The 22,241-nt window shown below is 51.3% G+C and overlaps 1 protein-coding gene across 1 annotated transcript; it reads left to right on the top strand.

Annotated features, from left to right (window-relative positions):
• The first annotated feature begins 1,058 nt into the window (after nt 1–1,058).
• Nucleotides 1,059–21,650, top strand: LOC138520055 (gastricsin-like). The gene is made up of 9 exons (XM_069632585.1): nt 1,059–1,177; nt 3,764–3,923; nt 6,892–7,009; nt 11,441–11,559; nt 14,002–14,198; nt 15,758–15,865; nt 16,246–16,390; nt 20,546–20,644; nt 21,302–21,650. The coding sequence occupies exons 1-9, from the start codon at nt 1,122–1,124 to the stop codon at nt 21,452–21,454; spliced, it is 1,155 nt and encodes a 384-aa protein (XP_069488686.1). The 5' UTR covers nt 1,059–1,121; the 3' UTR covers nt 21,455–21,650.
• Nucleotides 21,651–22,241: the final 591 nt, after the last annotated feature.

The following is a 22,241-nucleotide window of genomic DNA, read 5'->3' on the forward strand; positions in this document are numbered from 1 at the left end:
GTGCTATATTCCACTCATGGTAGGTTTTTGGGGGGGTAGGAGGGGGTGGTCCTGGGAGGGGAAGCTTTGACATAATGGCTACGTGGTGGTGCACAGTCCTGGCCAAGTCTGATGTCTGCACATGCGCAGAACTATAATGGCGTGAGCTGGGCCTTACAGAAGCTGCAACAGTTAATATTGGAAATATATTGATGGGAAACGTCACCGACCAATCAAGGCTTGGGTGAAAGCAGCACTCCAAGGCCACGGTAAAGGCGGATGGGCACTGTGCAAGCACTGGCGCTCTTACACAGGACACAGGCAGCACACACGGGGCCCCTTCTTCTGAACTCCCCCCAACTCGCAAAGATTCAGGCCTTCCGAGGTCTGGTCCTATCCGAGGTCTGGTCCTATCTTCTTAGTTTAGGACCCACTGCCTTTTAGATTCTAAGCCACCTGCAGCGCTTGGCCACACAAGTGTCCCTTCCCAGGAGCAACCACGCTATGGCATTGGGAAGTTGTGGGGGCGTTTTCCGCCGCACAGCCTCTGGGGGCAAGATATTGCCTGACTCGGACCCACGCCAGGGCCCTGGCACCAGGATAAGCAATGGGGAAAGGGCTTGGGTACATGTGCCAGTCTGCACGGGTCCCAACACACAGCTTAACACTTCCTTCGTCTGGAAGTGTTTCCGCTTTCTAACCCCAAGCCCTGCCAGTAGCTACATGCAATGTGGTCACTTGTGCCAAACCAGCTCCATTTGGACCCAATTCACAGATTCCGTCTTTGACGGTGACCTTGATGACGGACCAGGCACCATGAGTTTTAAGATCCGTTTTAAGTGCAAAGATAAGATTGCAAATGTCCTCCTTATCGGCCTGGCTTTTGACCCTCAAGCACACACTTACTTTTTAATTTCCACCAGCTGATAGCGTTATTCATAAGTCGATGTTGACATGGATAAGGAGTACGGATAAAAGAGCAGGCTTGATTGGTGCCGGGGTGTAGGGTGTGGCGTGTGGGGTGCTTCCAAGGGTAGACGTTAAGTATAAAACGGGGTCGTGTCGCTGTGAGACCTGTACCGAGGTCTTGGTAGAGTGATCAAGAAGCGTTCTCCAGAAGTCCACCACAGGGGTTAGGCGTCATGAAGTGGCTTATCCTGGCGATGGTGTGCCTCCACCTCTCGGAGGGGCTGGTGAGGTGAGTGTGCCTGCTTGGGTTGGAGGTTCTTCAGGCCCTATAGTTGTGAGTGGGGGGCACTCCTGTTCAGATGCTTCCTGTTGGGTGGTGGCTACTTGGGGCCATGGTGTGCCTCCATCTTGCAGAAGGACTGGCGAGGTCAGTATGCCTGCTTGGGTTGGAGGTTCTTCAGGCCCTATAGTTGTGAGTGGAGGGCACTCCTGTTCAGATGCTTCAGGCTGGGTGGTGGCTACTTGGGGCCATGGTGTGCCTCCATCTTGCAGAAGGACTGGCGAGGTCAGTATGCCTGCTTGGGTTGGAGGTTCTTCAGGCCCTATAGTTGTGAGTGGGGGGCCCTCCTGTTCAGATGCTTCCTGTTGGGTGGTGGCTACTTGGGGCCATGGTGTGCCTCCATCTTGCAGAAGGACTGGCGAGGTCAGTATGCCTGCTTGGGTTGGAGGTTCTTCAGGCCCTATAGTTGTGAGTGGAGGGCACTCCTGTTCAGATGCTTCAGGCTGGGTGGTGGAGTTGGGTAGAACGATGTGGCTACAGTGTTTGCTAGAATCTCACTTCTAGTCTGTGATGGTTTGCGCTGAGCCATTGATGGCTCCGTTGAGCACGAGGTAGCTGAGGTGAGCCTGGGACAGCACTGCGCAGCTTGTGATGGCTGGGTTCAGCCTGTGACAATTAGACGTAACCTGTGAAGGTTGGGTGAACCTGGTAACAGTAGGGTTTAGCCGGGAATAGTGGTTCAGCCAGCTTATTGGGTTCAGCCAGTGATAGGTGAGTTCATCTCACAATAGGCTTACCTTGTAATAATTAGCTCAGCCTGTGCTTGTTGGGTTCAGGCTGTGAGGATGAGGTCCAGTACAGTGTAGGAAGCAGTTGAAATTTGCACAGCACTGCACGTTACCTTAAACAGCAGTCGTATGTGTTTGGGGTTTTGTATTGTGTGTGGGAGGGGTGTGGTGATGGGGTTAGTGGGGAGTTGGTGCAGGCCAGCAGGGAAGTTCCACTACTTCTTTTCGTACACTTCGACCAATGCAATTGGGTTTAGCCTGTTATAGATGGGGTCCACCTGTGACAGTTCTCAACAGCCTGTGGTAGTTGGGGTCAGCCTGTGATGGATTACTTTAGCCTGTGATCGTTGGTTTCAGCTTAAGGTCCACACCCCTAACCTCCATAGGGTACAAGCTCCATGGGGCCACATCCAGTGTTATCTTGTTATCTTGTAAACCCATTTGTTCACAGAGTGCAGGCTCCATGGGTCTACATCCTTATCTTGTAGACCCCTTTCTCCATAGAAACCAGGATCCATGGTTCCACATCCATTATTATCTTGTAGACTCCTTTCCTCCACAGAGTCCAGGATCCATGGGTCCATATGCAGTGTTATATTGTTATCTTGTAGACCCCTTTCCTCCACAGAGCACAGGCTCCATGGGGCCACATCCAGTGTTATCTTGTTATCTTGTAGACCCCTTTCCTCCACAGAGTGCAGGCTCCATGGGTCTACATCCTTATCTTGTAGACCCCTTTCTCCATAGAAACCAGGCTCCATGGTTCCACATCCAGTATTATCTTGTAGACCCCTTTCCTCCACAGAGTCCAGGATCCATGGGTCCACCTCCAGTGTTATCATGTAGACCCCTTTCCTCTACAGAGTGCAGGCTGCATGGATCCACATGCAGTGTTATCTTGTAGGCCCCTTTCCTCCACAGAGTCCAGGCTCCATGGGGCCACACGCAGGGTTATCTTGTAGACCCCTTTTCTCCACAGAGTCCAGGCTCCATGGGGCCACAAGCAGTGTTATCTTGTAGACCCCTTTCTTCCACAGAGTCCAGGCTCCTTGGGTCCACATCCAATATTATCTTGTAGACCCCTTTCCTCCACAGAGTCCAGGCTCCATGGGCCAACATGCAGTGTTATCTTGTAGACCCCTTTCCTCCACAGAGTCCAGGCTCCATGGGGCAACATGCAGTGTTATCTTGTAGACCCCTTTCCTCCACAGAGTCCAAGCTCCAAGGGTCCACACCCAGTGTTATCTTGTAGACCCCTTTCCTCCGCAAAGTCCAATCTCCATGGGTCCACACCCAGTGTTATCTTGTAGACCCCTTTCCTCCGCAGAGTCCAGGATCCATGAGTCCACATGCAGTGTTATCTTGTAGACCCCTTTCCCCCACAGAGTCCAGGGTCCAGGATCCAGGGGTCCGCATCCAGTATTATCTTGTAGACCCCTTTCCTCACCAGAGTGCAGGCTCCATGGGGCCACATCCAGTGTTATCTTGTTATCTTGTAGAGCCCTTTCCTTCACAGAGTCCAGGCTCCATGGGTCCACCTGCAGTATTATTTTGTAGACCCCTTTCCTCCACAGAGCCCAGGCTCCATGGGTCCACGTACAGTGGTATCTTGCAGACCTCTTTCCTCCACAGAGCCCAGGCTCCATGGGTCCACGTACAGTGTTATCTTGCAGACCCCTTTCCTCCACAGAGCCCAGGCTCCATGGGTCCACGTACAGTGTTATCTTGCAGACCCCTTTCCTCCACAGAGCCCAGGCTCCATGGGGCCACAACCGCTAATCTCTATGCCCCTTTTTCTCCTATCCAGGGTCAAACTACAGAAGTACAAGTCCATGCGGGAGAACATGCGTGACCACGGGGTTCTGGAGCAGTTCATGAAAAGCCACCACAAGAGAGATCCCGCCCTCAAGTACAACCTCAACCAGAGGAGTGACTTTGCAGTGGCCTACGAGCCCATGTACATGGACGTGAGTGGCCCCTGACGGATCAAGCCCCATCCTCTCCTGCAGGTCGACACGTCCTGTCACCAGGGGCCCATAACAGGACACAGAGGATCCCTGTGTCATACTGAACAGTCCTATAGCTGCTCAGCCTTCCGGGGAGGGGGGGCGGTCCCTGGGGGGGGGGGGGGGGGGTGGTATTGACGACCAGTCCTGCAGCTACCTGTTTACCCCATGCCTTCTGTGTTTCTGACAAACTGTCTCTAGGTCCCATGTGTCGGGGGAGGGGGGGCGGGGGTTGGACAGACTCTATTGCTGCTATTGACCGTAGGGGTTATGTGATTATGACCAGTTTTATAGGTGCTGACTGACCCTAACGACTGTGTGATACTGACCTATCGTTACTCACTGACCCTAGAGACTGTGTGATACCCACCTGTGTTGTTACTCACTGACCCTATGGACTCTGTGATGCTGACCTAGCGATACTCACTGACCCTAGAGACTGTGTGATACCCACCTGTTGTTACTCACTGACAATAGGGACTGTGTGATGCTGACCTATCGATACTCACTGACCCTAGGGACTGTGTGATACCCACCTGTTGTTACTCACTGACCCTATGGACTGTGTGATGCTGACCTATCGTTACTCACTGACCCTATGGACTGTGTGATGCTGACCTATCGTTACTCACTGACCCTAGGGACTGTGTGATACCCACCTGTTGTTACTCACTGACCCTATGGACTGTGTGATACTGACCTATCATTACTCACTGACCCTAGGGACTGTGTGATACCCACCTGTTGTTACACACTGACCCTAACGACTGTGTGATACTGACCTATTGTTACTCACTGACCCTAGAGACTGTGTGATACCCACCTGCTGTTACTCACTGACCCTATGGACTGTGTGATGCTGACCTATCGTTACTCACTGACCCATTGTTACTCACTAACCCTAGGGACTGTGTGATGCTGACTTATCGTTACTCGCGGAACCTAGAGACTTTGTGATGCCGACTTATCGTTACTCACTGACCCTAGGGACTGTGTGATACTGGTTACTCACTGACCCTAGGGGTGTGTGATACTGACCCATTGTTACTCACTGACCCTAGGTACTGTGTGATGCTGACTTATCATTACTCGCTGACCCTAGGGACTGTGTGATGCTGACCCATTGTTACTCACTGACCCTAGGGACGGTGTGATGCTGACTTATCGTTACTCGCTGTACCTAGGGAGTGTGTGATGCTGACTTATCATTACTCACTGGCCCTAGGGACTGTGTGATGCTGACCTATCGTTACTCACTGACCCTAGGGACTATGTGATGCTGACCCATTGTTACTCACTGACCCTAGGGACTGTGTGCTGCTGACTTATCGTTACTCACTGACCCTAGGGACTGTATGATGCTGACCCATTGTTACTCACTAACCCTAGGGACTGTGTGATACTGACTCATTGTTACTCACTGACCCTAGGGACTGTGTGATGCTGACTTAACGTTACTCACTGACCCTAGTGAGTGTATGATGCTGACCCATTGTTACTCACTGACCCTAGAGACTGTGTGATACTGACCCATTGTTACTCACTGACCCTAGGGACTGTGTGATGCTGACTTATCGTTACTCACTGACCCTAGGGACTGTGTGATACTGACCCATTGTTACTCACTGACCCTAGGGACTGTGTGATGCTGACTTATCGTTACTCGCTGACCCTAGGCATTGTATGATGCTGACCCATTGTTACTCACTGACCCTAGGGACTGTGTGATGCTGACTTATCGTTATTCGCTGAACCTAGGGACTGTGTGATGCTGACTTATCGTTACTTGCTGAACCTAGGGACTGTGTGATGCTGACCGATCGTTACTCACTGACCCTAGGGACTGTGTGATGCTGGCCCATTGTTACTCACTGACCCTAGGGACTGTGTGATGCTGACTTATCTTTACTCACTGACCCTAGGGACTGTATGATGCTGACCCATTGTTACTCACTGACCCTAGGGACTGTGTGATACTGACTCATTGTTACTCACTGACCCTAGGGACTGTGTGATGCTGACTTATCGTTACTCGCGGACCCTAGAGACTGTGTGATGCCGACTTATCGTTACTCACTGACCCTAGGGACTGTGTGATACTGGTTACTCACTCACCCTAGGGATGTGTGATACTGACCCATTGTTACTCACTGACCCTAGGGACTGTGTGATGCTGACTTATCGTTACTCACTGACCCTAAGGATTGTTTGATTCTGACCCATTGTTACTCACTGACCCTAGGGACTGTGTGATACTGACCCATTGTTACTCACTGACCCTAGGGACTGTGTGATGCTGACTTATCGTTACTCACTGACCCTAGGCATTGTATGATGCTGACCCATTGTTACTCACTGACCCTAGGGACTGTGTGATACTGACCCATTGTTACTCATTGACCCTAGAGACTGGGTGATGCTGACTTGTCGTTACTCACTGACCCTAGAGACTGGGTGATATGGCCCTTTCGCTACTCACTGCCCCCAGGGACGTTGCAATACTGACCTAGCTCTGTCCTTTGACCCCAGGGACCATGTGATACTGACCTGTCTGTGTGCACTGAACCCAAGGGGCTGCGATTCTGACCTATCACTGCTCGCTAGTAGGCACAGAGTAACACTTATCAGAGCTCTTACCCTGTTGGGAACGCCCCTCATTCCTATCGCTTAGGTTCGCGTCCGCTTACTGACCCCCCACCCACATTTACTAGCAAGAACACCTTGTCCCCCAGGGTCCACATATCCATCTCTCTTACCTTTCTGAGAGCTCATGGTCTTCCTAAGTGTGTACCTTCTCTCCTCCGTTTGGTCACCACCCCCACCTCCCACCCACCAATTCTGTTTTGTTTCTTATTATGGGGGTGAGACCAGAAAAGCAAGCACCCCCATTCCCTCCCCACCAGACTAACCGTGCTGTCTCTCCCTCTAGAATTATTACTTCGGGCAGATCAGCATCGGGACTCCGGCCCAGAACTTCCTGGTCCTCTTCGACACCGGCTCCTCAAACCTCTGGGTGGCCTCCACCTACTGCCAGAGCCAGGCCTGCAGTGAGTACATCCGTGCCCATAGGGGGCTGGGGAGGGGGTAGGGGTGAGAATCCAGGAGGTCAGGTCAAGAAATTAACTTTAACGTGAAAATAATATGCCCAGCAGGTGGCGTGATTGAGCACGGGTGCAGAGGTGCAGTGAGACCCAAGGGAACTCTGTAGGGTCACAAAACAGGGCTGGAGTGAGACCCCTGCCAGGTGCGAGACTCTAGGAAACACTGTAGAGTCACTGGACCAGGCCAGGAGTGTGACTGTGCTGAGCCAGGCCAGGAGTGTGACTGTGCTCTGATGTGTGAGAGTCCAGCAAACACTGTAGAGTCACTGGCCCAGGCCAGGAGTGTGGCTGTGCTCTGAGGTGAGAGAGTACAGCAAACACCATAGAGTCACTGAGCCAGGCCAGGAGTGTGACTGTGCTGAGCCAGGCCAGGAGTGTGACTGTGCTCTGAGGTGTGAGAGTCCAGCAAATACTGTAGAGTCACTGAGCCAGGCCAGGAGTGTGGCTGTGCTCTGAGGTGCGAGGGTCCAGCAAATACTGTAGAATCACTGGGCCAGGCTAGGAGTGTGGCTGTGCTCTGAGGTGTGAGAGTACAGCAAACCCCATAGAGTCACTGAGCCAGGCCAGGAGTGGGACTGTGCTCTGAGGTGTGAGATTCCAGGAAACACTGTACAGTCACTGATCCAGGCCAGGAGTGTGACTGTGCTCTGAGGTGTGATATTCCAGGAAACACTGTACAGTCACTGAGCCAGGCCAGGAGTGTGACTGTGCTTAGCCAGGCCAGGAGTGTGACTGTGCTCTGAGGTGTGGGATTCCAGGAAACACTGTACAGTCACTGATCCAGGCCAGGAGTGTGACTGTGCTCTGAGGTGTGATATTCCAGGAAACACTGTACAGTCACTGGGCCAGGCCAGGAGTGTGACTGTGCTCTGAGGTGTGATATTCTAGGAAACACTGTACAGACACTGAGCCAGACCCTGAGTGTGACTGTGCTCTGATGTGTGAGATCCCAAGAAATCTTATGGATCTATGTGCAGCCATCGATCACAGTTAGTTTGATGTATTGTACTTTGACTCTTGAATGTCAACGTTTCCATGTTTGTTTGTTTTCTAAATGGGGAGTCGCCCATATGCCCACACCTGCCCCCACCATACCCCACCCATACTCCTACACAGACACATAAAAAGAATGCAAAAAACAAAATCACCATTCAGCGGTGGAACTAGAAGAGCACAAACTAGCTGTAGTCGTTGGAATCGTTCTCCCTATCTCCATTCTTTATCCTATATGTTGAATCCGTTGGACAGACCCTTAGCAAACACAGCATCCATTTTCCACCAGTAGGCACACAACACTAAAATATACTTCCAACGGTAATCCCCTTCACAACTCCACGCCCACAAAGCCTGTCTCTCCCTCATCACCAACTGGATGGCCACCCACTTCCTCAAACTCAACCCTTCCAAACAAAAATACCTCCTCCTCTCCCTCCCAAGGCACAAACCCAACCTCACCCCCTGGATTCATGAACTCGCCATGGAGAACCCACACACATCCATCTCCACAACTGTCAATTCCCTTGGCTTCACCATCGATCCCCCACCTTTCCTCCACACACCACATAGGTGCTGTCACCAAAACATGCAACCTAAAACTACACCTACGCAAAATCAAACATATCCTTCCTCCTGACGACTTCCGCACCAAAGTCCAAGCACTGGTTCTCTCCAAGCTGGACTATGGACATGCTCTCCTGACTGGACTCCCCAACAGCACCCTTGGACCCCAGCAAGCCACACAAAACACAGCAGCCAGGCTCACCTTCCACCTACCCAAACACTCACACACCACCCCCACTCTTGCCCAGCTCTACTAGCTCCCCATGCCACAAAGAATTGCTTTGAAAGGAGTCAGAATTGTATTCAAAGCTGCAAACCTCAAAAATCAATGTTACCTTCATGACAAAATCAAACCCAACACAAACACCAACCAAGCCAGCCAACACCTTCACATTCTGCTCTGCAAACTCACACGCACACAACAACAAGCATTTACCCACTAGGCATCCAGAGTCCGGAACACCCTACCTCTTCACATATGCACTGCAAACTAACACGCACACAAAAACAAGCATTTACCCACTGGGCACCCGGAGCCCGGAACAACCTACCTCTTCACATATTCACTGCAAACTAACACGCACACGAAAACAAGCATTTACCCACTGGGCACCCTTAGCCCGGAACACCCTACCTCTTCACATATGCACTGCAAACTAACACGCACACAAAAACAAGCATTTACCCACTGGGCAACCGGAGCCCGGAACACCCTACCTCTTCACATATGCACTGCAAACTAACACGCACACAAAAACAAGCATTTACCCACTGGGCACCCGGAGCCCGGAACAACTTACCTCTTCACATATGCACTGCAAACTAACACGCACACAAAAACAAGCATTTACCCACTGGGCACCCGGAGCCCGGAACAACCTACCTCTTCACATATGCACTGCAAACTAACACGCACACAAAAACAAGCATTTACCCACTGGGCACCCGGAGCCCGGAACACCCTACCTCTTCACATATGCACTGCAAACTAACACGCACACAAAAACAAGCATTTACCCACTGGGCACCCAGAGCCCGGAACACCCTACCTCTTCACATATGCACTGCAAAATAACACGCACACAAAAACAAGCATTTACCCACTGGGCACCCAGAGCCCGGAACACCCTACCTCTTCACATATGCACTGCAAACTAACACGCACACAAAAACAAGCATTTACCCACTGGGCACCCGGAGCCCGGAACATCCTACCTCTTCACATATGCACTGCAAACTAACACGCACACAAAAATAAGCATTTACCCACTGGGCACCTGGAGCCCGGAACACCCTACCTCTTCACATATGCACTGCACACTAACACGCACACAAAAACAAGCATTTACCCACTGTGCACCCAGGGCCCGGGACACCCTACCTCTTCATATATGCACTGCACACTAACACGCACACAAAAACAAGCATTTACCCACTGGGCACCCAGGGCCCGGAACACCCTACCTCTTAACATATGCACTGCACACTAACACAAAAACAAGCATTTACCCACTGTGCACCCAGGGCCCGGAACACCCTACCTCTTCATATATGCACTGCACACTAACACGCACACAAAAACAAGCATTTACCCACTGGGCACCCAGGGCCCGGAACACCCTACCTCTTAACATATGCACTGCAAACTAACACGCACACAAAAACAAGCATTTACCCACTGGGCACCCAGGGCCCGGAACACCCTACCTCTTAACATATGCACTGCACACTAACACAAAAACAAGCATTTACCCACTGTGCACCCAGGGCCCGGAACACCCTACCTCTTCATATATGCACTGCACACTAACACGCACACAAAAACAAGCATTTACCCACTGGGCACCCAGGGCCCGGAACACCCTACCTCTTAACATATGCACTGCAAACTAACACGCACACAAAAACAAGCATTTACCCACTGGGCACCCAGGGCCCGGAACACCCTACCTCTTAACATATGCACTGCACACTAACACAAAAACAAGCATTTACCCACTGTGCACCCAGGGCCCGGAACACCCTACCTCTTAACATATGCACTGCACACTAACACAAAAACAAGCATTTACCCACTGGGCACCCAGGGCCCGGAACACCCTACCTCTTAACATATGCACTGCACACTAACACAAAAACAAGCATTTACCCACTGTGCACCCAGGGCCCGGAACACCCTACCTCTTAACATATGCACTGCACACTAACACAAAAACAAGCATTTACCCACTGGGCACCCAGGGCCCGGAACACCCTCCATCACCACTTTCATAAAAAAGCCTCAAACACACCTGTTTCCCCACACATAACCCTGCCTTCCTCCACTGCTACCACTTGCCTATCCCAATCTTCCTGTCCTATCCTGAAAACACGTTGTAACTTATTTTTCCAACTCCCATCTTTTCACACTTTGAACCATGTAAGGCGCTCCGAGACACTGTGGGTTGGGCCAACGCTAGACAAAACTTCAAACAGAATAAAAGCATGAATAATATACGTGTACATGTATGACTCTATTCATGTATGTGTTGGTTTATATAAATCGCTAGCCTGGCTGGGACACAGTGGAGCGCTGTACAACGAGGCGTTACAGTGACCGGCTAGAATAATATGCATAGGGCGAGAAGGGTAGAAGGTCATGGGTAGAGTTAGAAGAACATAGAGTGAAGGGATACTGAGGGTTAGGGGCAGGAAAAAGGTCTGACCCATTTACACACACCATGGACCTGCTGGACCCCAGAGGCCTGTCTCTGGGGCCCTTCCCTTCCTGAGATCACATTTTAGCTTCACTTGGCTCTCCTGTGCTTCCTTCTGCAGCCAACCACGCGCTCTTCAACCCCAGCCAGTCGTCCACCTACACCAGCAACAACCAGCAGTTCTCCATGTGGTACGGGAGCGGCAGCATTGAGGGCATCTACGGCTATGACACGGTGTCGGTAAGTACCCTCTGGTCCCCCCCAGGGAGTGTTATATAACCCAGAGATGAAGGTGAGCAGATCTGGCGGGTACATGTAGGATGGACCAAGCAAAGGCTCAATATGGAACTGGACCGGCCGATTAGGCCACCATACCATGGCCATCAGAAGACAAGGAGACGGTCGACCATGGAAGATTGTTTGGGGTGCAGTGGAGGTAGGCATATGGCTGGTCTCCACCAGGAGTGCTTAATCTTTCCCCAACTCTCTACCGAGCATATTACATTGATTTAATTGCTCTGCCCATATCTGAAGCTTTGCCCCACTTTGCCCCAAACATCCCCTCTACTACTTTACCCATTGGATCTCTCCACAGGGTTTTCAGTCTCACTTCCTGAAGGGTCTGTGATCAAGGCAAGGGTCTGGCAGCACCAAAAGCTCGTAGCGAACACCAAGTTTGGTTTCCTTGCTGGTCACCGATTTACTTGTTCCGCAGCGGCAAGGCTAGACGTGATCCTGCACTGCCCACTACCGCGGTGCGCGGACACTATTGGGCTTTTCACAGGAGCTTCGTTTTTCCGCGGTGCGTTTAGAGTCACTATATGCACTCATCCAAATCGCATATGCATGAACACCACTAGCAGAGAAGTTCCACAAAGTTCCTCACTTCTATGGATGCTCCCAACTGAAGGGGTAGCCACTCCACTGTCTTCCATTTCCCAGCCGGGGGAGTGATGTAGGTCGACCATCTTGAATCCTGTGTTTATTGTAGATACCATCCCTGAAGGCTGTACAGTGCATCTGGCAGTCTTACTGAAAACTCATTGTCATACAGCCGGCTTCTGGGAGCACTCCAAGACCCGGCTACTGTTTGAGGAAAGAGGCAGACTGCGCTCTAGATAAACTGGGACATGGGCGGTTGCATCTGAAAGCCCGGTAGGGCTGTGCTGCAGTCAGCCATACGTACGGCAGGGCTGGCGGGAGAGGGACTGTTTAGGACTTACCTGCCAGTTGGAAAAAAGCCCAGATGGTCTCCACACTTGAGTTTGGCGAGCCGTTGTCTTTCGCGTTCTACGTTTGATTTTCTGTGATAGTCTCATGGGGAGCTGGGGAAACAGTCAACGTTTTGATGATGCATATAGGAACATCGTGGTATCTGGTGGAAAATAGCCTCCCCAGGTGAAGCACGCTGGGCCAACCTCACTGGGTCAACCTCACTAGGTCAATGTCACTGGGTCAACCTCACTGGGTCCGTCTCACTGGGTCAGTCTCACTGGGTGAACCTCACTGGGTCAACCTCACTGGGTCCGTCTCACTGGGTCAGTCTCACTGGGTCAACCTCACTGGGTCAACCTCACTGGGTCAACCTCATCGGGTCAGTCTCACTGGGTCAACCTCACTGGCCCAATCTCACTGGGTCAATCTCACTGGGTCAACCTCACTGGGTCAGACTCACTGGGTCAACATCACTGGGCCAACCTCACTGGGTCAACCTCACTGGGCCAACCTCACTGGGTCAACCTCACTGGGCCAATCTCACTGGGTCAACCTCACTGGGTCAATCTCACTGGGTCAATCTCACTGGGCCAACCTCACTGGGTCAGTCTTACTGGGCCAATCTCACTGGGTCACCCTCACTGGGTTAATCTCACTCAGTCAATCTCACTCCGTCAACCTCACTGGGCCAATCTCACTGGGTCAATCTCACTGGGTCAACCTCACTGGGTCAGACTCACTGGGTCAACATCACTGGGCCAATCCCACTGGGTCAACCTCACTGGGCCAACCTCACTGGGTCAACCTCACTGGGTCAATCTCACTGGGTCAATCTCACTCAGTCAACCTCACTGGGTCAACCTCACTGGGCCAATCTCACTGGGTTACCCTCACCTGGTCAGCCTCACTGGGCCAACCTCAATGGGCCAACCTCAATGGGCCAACCTCACTGGGTCAACCTCACTGGGTCAATCTCACTCGGTCAACTTCACTGGATCAACCTCACTTGGTCAATCTCACTGGGCCAATCTCACTGAGTCAATCTCACTGGGTCAGTCTCACTGGGTCAGTCTCACTGGGTCAACCTCACTGGGTCACCCTCACTGGGTCAATCCCACTGGGTCAGACTCACTGGGTCAACCTCACTGGGCCAGTCTCACTGGGTCAACCTCACTGGGCCAATCTCACTGGGTCAACCTCACTGGGTCAATATCACTGGGTCAACCTCACTGGGTCAGTTTCACTGGGTCAGTTTCACTGGGTCAACCTCACCGGTCCAATCTCACTGGGTCAACCTCACTGGGCCAACCTCACTGGGCCAAGGTCACTGGGTCAACGTCACTGGGTCAACGTCACTGGGTCAGTCTCACTGGGTCAATCTCACGATGTCAACCTCACTGGGTCAACCTCACTGGGTCAACCTCACTGGGTCAACCTCACTGGTCAATCTTCTTACACCTCCTTCAGATTCAAGGCATCTCCATCAGCAACCAGCAGTTCGGCCTGACGACCTCCGAAACCGGCAGCAGCTTCTACTATAGCAAGTTTGATGGGATCTTTGGACTGGGGTACCCCGCCAATGCTGGGGGCGCCACCACTGCCCTGCAGGGGATGCTGCAGCAGAACCTGCTCAACTACCCCGTCTTCAGCGTGTACATGGGCAGGTGAGTGTCCCCCCCTGCTGGATTCCAACCCCGGTTACCTCCCTCTGTACCCCGACAGCTTCCTGCTTGGGAGCAATTCTTCCTGGAAACATGCATGTTTTTTGAACAGCCATTATAACTCATTTTATGATTTAATGGCAAATACATATGGACGATAGCCTCTTTGATGGAAAATTATTTTTAATCATTTCATTTAACTATTTGTTTCCCCTTTTATTACCATACCTTTTTATTTCATATATATAAAGCACTATCAATGTTATGGTGAGTTTAAAAATGTATTTAAAACCCTTCTACCTGAAACATGAGACTGGAATGGGCCATTGCAGCTAACAAGCCCCATTGCCACCTACTGGGAGGCCACCTCCAATGCATAGCCACTGAGCAAGGCATTGTGGGTGCAAGCCACACAGACCTCAGGACCACCTGCTGGGAGGCCACCTCCAATGCATAGCCACTGAGCAAGGCATTGTGGGTGCAAGCCACACAGACCTCAGGACCACCTGCTGGGAATCCACCTCCATTGCATAGCCACTGAGCAATGCATTGTGGGTGCAAGCACACACAGAGAGGTATGTATGTGTGTATGTGTGTGCGCGTACACACACACATGGCACATGTGTAAAACGTGTTACTAATATATGCCTAACATTTAGTCTAGGTTAGTGAGTTCCACTTTCTTTTTATATCATTTTTCGGGAGAATATATTAATAATATTACTAATACTAATAAAATATACTATTAATTTTACACGTTCAACATTTTTAATAGTAATAAAAAATTACCCATTGTCGGATTTCTTCATTATCTATTGTTTCGGCCACACGCAGTTTCTTTTGATTATTTTTTTATAATCCCTCTCTCTCGACTTTGCGGCTCCTTTTTGCAGAGAATGGGTAAAGTGGATTTCGTTGTATTGTAAAAAGCTGTAGTCAATGGAAGTGGCTGAGTGGCACTAACCTACTAAATGAAAGACATGTAGGTCTAACAGAAAATGTCTTGCAGTTTGCAGAGGCCAAATTGTGTGCAGAGTGAGGGGAGTGAGCTCTGGTTAGCTCTAGTGGGCCGACTGAAACAGCAAACATGGCTGTTGCACAGAAGGCAGGAAAGATGTGTGTTTTAGGTACGGTGGGTAGGGCGAAGTAATCAGGCCGGTTGCAGAGAATACAGGACCATAGTGAAGCAGAAAGTGTAAGAATGTAGGATTATGTGAGTCGCAGGTGTCCTTCTGGATGGATGTATTATAGAGCATGTTGCCCTAAGGGAGTAATGAAAAGGACTGAACGGAGATCAGCGTTGAAAGAAAGCAACAAGAATGAAGGAGTCAGAGTGGAAGAGTCATAATGGGAGAAAGGGAGTGGCGAAGGGGATAGACGAAGGTTGTGCTCGGATTTGTAATCATAACTTTTTCAAAGTAACATTCGACCCCTACTGTGAGCACTCCAATGATTTTACCCTGAAACTTGACCATTCTTCTAGAGAACTTTGAGTGGAATCCCCTCACCCTCACGTAATCTGCTCAAGTAATCTTTTTCCGATTTCATGCATTTCTCCTCAGCCAATCCGGTGAGATTATCTTTGGAGGTACCGACACCAGCCTCTACTCCGGCCAGATCTACTGGGCACCCGTCACTCGACAGTTCTACTGGCAGATCGCTGTTGACGAGTAAGTCAGATATCCAATATTTATTAACCAATCAAGGACCTGCAGTGGAATGTTTTACACGGCACGCACCACCCACCCACAGAATGAGCGAGTTCAAACAATTCCACTACTTACACAGCATGACCACCCACCCACAGAATGCACCCTCGGCGAGTTCTCACAATTCCACACTTGAACGGCACGCACCACCCAGCCACAGAATGCATCCTCAGCGAGTTCTCACAATTCCACACTTACACGGCACACACCACCAACCCACAGCATGCACCTTCAGCGAATTCTCACAATTCCACACTTACATGGCATGCACCACCCACCCACAGAATGCACCCTCGGCGAGTTACTCCCACGCGTAAGCATTTGCTCTGCTCTCTCTGCAGGTTCTCCGTCAATGGACAGGCCACCGGCTGGTGCAGCAATGGATGCCAGGGAATGGTGGACACCGGGACCTCACCTCTCACCATCCCCAAGCAGTACATGGGAAGTCTGCTGCAGACCATGGGTGCCCAGCAGACTCAGAACGGAGTGAGTAGAGACACCCCAGTAGGAGCTGACCTGAAGCCCCACAGGGGGTACACATGCAGAGAGGCTGTGGCATGCACCACTGGTGAACTCCACCCACCTCTGAGGCTAGCAGTGGGCATCAAGGAGGCGCAAATAAAGAGAGCGAGAGGGTTACTGGGTGCAGGAAAAGGGAGGACTGGGCAGCTAAACCATGGGTATGGACAGGGTGGCATCTCCTGCAGATGGCATTTTGGTGCCAGCCATTCATGCCTAGAGGAGAGGTCTAGCGAGATGGTCCTTGGAACACTCTACTGAGGCACGAGGAGTGGTTCTGAGGACCCTGGCGATGGGTGAGGATTGGTGAGAAAGTGGGGGGGTGGGAGATACCAAGATGATGCGAGGCTTGCTCGGTACGTGCCTAAGGTGGCAAAAGAGGAGATATGAAAGAGTTAAACATGTCCTGCCATTAATGCAGCGAAGGAGGGAGGACAAGAGGCATCAATCCACTCGAGAGAAGAGAGGGGTTGGGGTGAAAGAGAGATTGACATGTCTCAGCAGAGAGGCGGGATATTCTAGAGACATGCAAACACATCCGGGTTATCAACCATGAGTAATGGAGGGGGCGGGGCATCAGTCCACTCGAGAGCGGAGAGGGGCTGGGGTGAAAGAGAGATTGACATGTCTCAGCAGAGAGGCGGGATATTCTAGAGACATGCAAACACATCCGGGTTATCAACCATGAGTAATGGAGGGGGCGGGGCATCAGTCCACTCGAGAGCGGAGAGGGGCTGGGGTGAAAGAGAGATTGACATGTCTCAGCAGAGAGGCGGGATATTCTAGAGACATGCAAACACATCCGGGTTATCAACCAGGAGGAATGAAGGGCGTGGGGCAACAGTCCACTCGAGAGCGGAGAGGGGCTCGGGTGAAAGAGAGATTGACATGTCTCAGCAGAGAGGCGGGGTATTCTAGACATGCAAACCCATCCGGGTTATCCACCAGGAGGCGTGCTAATCTAGAGACATGCAAACACATCCAGGTTATCCGCCAGGAGGTGTGCTATTCTAGGGACGTGCAAACACATCCGGGTTATCAACCAGGAGGCGTGCTATTCTAGAGACATGCAAACACATCTGGGTTATCAACCAGGAGGCGTGCTATTCTAGAGACATGCAAACACATCTGGGTTATCAACCAGAAGGCGGGATATTCTAGAGACATGCAAACACATCCGGGTTATCAACCAGAAGGCGGGATATTCTAGAGACATGCAAACACGTCCGGGTTATCAACCAGGAGGAATGGAGGGGGCGGGGCATCAGTCCACTCGAGAGCAGAGATGGGCTCGGGTGAAAGAAAGATTGACATGTCTCAGCAGAGAGGCGGGATATTCTACACATGCAAATACATCAGGGTTATCAATCAGGAGGCGTGCTATTCTATGGACATGCAAACACATCTGGGTTATCAACCAGGAGGTGGGATATTCTAGAGACATGCAAATACATCTGGGTTATCAACCAGGAGGCGGGATATTCTATGGACATGCAAACACATCTGGGTTATCAACCAGGATGTGGGATATTCTAGAGACATGCAAACACATCCGGGTTATCAACCATGAGGAATGGAGGGGGCGGGGCATCAGTCCACTCGGGAGCGGAGAGGGGCTTGGGCGAAATTGAGATTGACATGTCTCAGCAGAGAGGCGGGATATTCTAGACATGCAAACACATCCGGGTTATCAACCAGGAGGCGGGATATTCTAGAGACATGGAAACACATCCGGGTTATCAACCAGGATGTGGGATATTCTAGAGACATGCAAACACATCCGGGTTATCAACCATGAGGAATGGAGGGGGCGGGGCATCAGTCCACTCGGGAGCGGAGAGGGGCTTGGGCGAAATTGAGATTGACATGTCTCAGCAGAGAGGCGGGATATTCTAGACATGCAAACACATCCGGGTTATCAACCAGGAGGCGGGATATTCTAGAGACATGCAAACACATCCGGGTTATCAACCAGGATGTAGGATATTCTAGAGACATGCAAACACATCCGGGTTATCAACCATGAGGAATGGAGGGGGCGGGAAATCAGTCCACTCGAGAGCGGAGAGGGGCTGGGGTGAAAGAGAGATTGACATGTCTCAGCAGAGAGGCGGGATATTCTAGAGACATGCAAACACATCGGGTTATCAACCAGGAGGAATGGAGGTGGCGGGGCATCAGTCCACTCGAGAGCAGAGAGGGGCTCGGGTGAAAGAGAGATTGACATGTCTCAGCAGAGAGGTGGGGTATTCTAGACATGCAAATACATCCGGGTTATCAATCAGGAGGCGTGCTATTCTAGAGACATGCAAACACATCTGGGTTATCAACCAGTAGGCTGGATATTCTAGAAACATGCAAACCCATCCGGGTTATCAACCAGGAGGCGGGATATTCTAGAGACATGCAAACACATCCGGGTTATCAACCAGGAGGAATGGAGGGTGCGGGGCATCAGTCCACTCGGGAGCAGAGAGGGGCTTGGGCGAAAGTGAGATTGACATGTCTCAGCAGAGAGGCGGGATATTCTAGACATGCAAACACATCGGGTTATCAACCAGGAGGAATGGAGGGGGTGGGAAATCAGTCCACTCGGGAGCAGAGAAGGGCTTGGGCGAAAGTGAGATTGACATGTCTCAGCAGAGAGGCGGGATATTCTAGACATGCAAACACATCCGGGTTATCAACCAGGAGGCGGGATATTCTAGAGACATGCAAACACATCCGGGTTATCAACCAGGATGTAGGATATTCTAGAGACATGCAAACACATCCGGGTTATCAACCATGAGGAATGGAGGGGGCGGGAAATCAGTCCACTCGAGAGCGGAGAGGGGCTGGGGTGAAAGAGAGATTGACATGTCTCAGCAGAGAGGCGGGATATTCTAGAGACATGCAAACACATCGGGTTATCAACCAGGAGGAATGGAGGGGGCGGGGCATCAGTCCACTCGAGAGCAGAGAGGGGCTCGGGTGAAAGTGAGATTGACATGTCTCAGCAGAGAGGCGGGGTATTCTAGACATGCAAATACATCCGGGTTATCAATCAGGAGGCGTGCTATTCTAGAGACATGCAAACACATCCGGGTTATCAACCAGGATGTGGGATATTCTAGAGACATGCAAACACATCCGGGTTATCAACCATGAGGAATGGAGGGGGCGGGAAATCAGTCCACTCGAGAGCGGAGAGGGGCTGGGGTGAAAGAGAGATTGACATGTCTCAGCAGAGAGGCGGGATATTCTAGAGACATGCAAACACATCGGGTTATTAACCAGGAGGAATGGAGGGTGCGGGGCATCAGTCCACTCGGGAGCGGAGAGGGGTTGGGGTGAAAGAGAGATTGACATGTCTCAGCAGAGAGGCGGGATATTCTAGACATGCAATCACATCCGGGTTATCAACCAGGAGGCGGGATATTCTAGAGACATGCAAACACATCCGGATTATCAACCAGGATGTGGGATATTCTAGAGACATGCAAACACATCCGGGTTATCAACCAGGAGGAATGTGGATGGGGGGACATAGGATAGCAGGTGCCCAGGATTTGGTGTGGATGAAGTTGGCGTTTGGCTGTCAGATAACATAATGAGGTTAATCTTCACAAACAGAGTGGTGAACACGTGGCACCACCTTCCTGTAGGAGTGCTGTGGGTGAGGGGGCAGCAATAGAAGAATTTCAAAAGGCCTCTGACACGCAAGAGGATACACAAGCCTTGTGAGCAAAGACAGAACTGGAGCTTAAGTAGACAGTTAATATCACAGGGGGAAGGGCGATGAGCTGCACTGGGCGAACCTTATCCGCCACTAATGTGCAGGACACTTGCCACCACAGCACAGGAACTAGGCCCCGGGTGGCATTCTCTTGCCTTCACTTAGGTCTGTACAGAAAGAGGGCGCAGGTTTACACATTGCGGCATCCCTCCCTGGCACCGGGCTTCAGTGGCAACTTGGTATGCCAGACCCTTGCCAGCTCGGTTGACCACAACAGGTGGCAATCATCACTATGCCAAGAAGACACATCTTCTGGTCCTGCTGTGATAAGTGGCCACACAGGCAGGCAGGGGTGACTTGTTGGTATCCAGCTCCAATAACCCTTTGCTGTTTTCCTCCTGCAGTTTATGGTGAACTGTAACAACGTCCAGAACCTTCCGACCATCAGTTTCAACATCAATGGCAACAACTTCCCGATCCCGCCTTCCGCCTACATCACCCAGGTATGAACCGCGCCCGGATAGCCGGGTAACCTCAGGTTTCTGCTCTGCCTGTAAGCCCAGGATTCAAACCTGTGTTGTGCTGCATTATTTTGCTTCCAAGACAAACACATTGCCCCTGATCTATCCTTCCGAGGGGAGTAGATCCCTGAAATTGTTCTGCAACAAAGGCAGGTCTCAGCAGGTAGATTGCCCTCTGCCCGCACACCTCTGTCCTGCTGAGAATACCGCCCAGGCGACCAAGGGTTGAGACAAGGGTAAGGATTCCCACTTCTGCGATTTCCCAGGACACCCTAGGCTGCAAATGCGAGTGTGAGAGAGCGAGAGAAAGAGAGACAGAGAGGAACAAGGCAGCTAAGTACTCTAAGCCTTGCCAGCCCTAAGTGACTGCTAGTTTGAGGGTCCTGCTGTGACACCAGTGCCTCTTCGAGGACATCATTTGCCAGGATTTGTGAAACTGCCTTCCTGTGGGAGCAGGATGTGGGAGCAGGATGACAAAATCCAGTAACCAATGGGCCCCAGATGAGATAATCCTGAATGTACCAGTTTGCTTAATGGCATAGAGCGGGATCAATAGCTTTGATGCGCGCCTGTCGCTGTTGGGGGGCACTTGCTTGTTCTTGGCTATTTAACATTCTCGGCTCTCTTCCTTTCCTTCAGTACAACGGAAACTGCATGGTCAACGTGGAGGAAACCTACTTGGCCTCTCAGAGCGGCCAACCCCTCTGGATTCTGGGTGACGTCTTCCTGCGTCTCTACTACTCCGTCTACGACATGAGCAACAACAGGGTGGGATTTGCTCAGTCTGCATAGGGCAAGCGAGCAAACACCTGAGCTGGACGCGTCTGCCCTAAGAGTGTCCAGCGATCCACTGTGGCCCCGATGGCTGCACGGGCCCCGGCATGACCCTGTATGGACTGCGTGATTCGCCCCCTGTACTTCACTCTTTCTTTCATACTCTTGCATTATTTGAAACCGCTTTCTACTAATAAAGCTTTTGCAGCCTGAACAGATCTCGCCTTGCAAAGTATGTGTGCGTAAAGAAGTGGTCAGTAAAAAGCGAAACACTATAGCGCCTGGACAGATCATAGGCACCTGAATCACGGTGGTGGCACTGAAGGTTGTGCGCTGGGCCAGTACCAGCCAGCAAGGACTTACAGCCAAGCCAGTAGGTACTGGACCACTAAGCGGGTTGGGAGGAGCCTCAGGACACAACACTGTTAGGTAGTTTCCTCTCAAACCCTGAAATCGTGAGGCGAATATCAGGTCCCTTTGAGTTTTCCATGAGTATGTGTGTGCTTGATTTTATGTAGCGCTTGGAAGCAACACAGTGCTATAGAGCACTGGGGTGCAGTGGTCGCATGGAATCAACCCATTATAATTACAAGGCCAAGCTAATGTGGGGGCTCTGCCGGTTTGCTGCGCCATGTTCTGGCAGCCACATTGTGACCTCTGGGTGGGCCTTTCTCCTGGGGGCCTGAAGCCGGAGATGTCGGTGTGTGTTTTCTGTCCCGTGTTATCTCTGGCCACTTAGTGTGAAAGAAATACCCATCCAGCGCTAGAAAACGTGCTGCTGGTTGTGGTTCTATTCATTTTAATA

This window comes from Ambystoma mexicanum, chromosome 13 (genome assembly GCF_040938575.1).
Source record: "Ambystoma mexicanum isolate Mex_15411 chromosome 13, UKY_AmexF1_1, whole genome shotgun sequence".
Lineage (NCBI taxonomy): Eukaryota > Metazoa > Chordata > Amphibia > Caudata > Ambystomatidae > Ambystoma > Ambystoma mexicanum.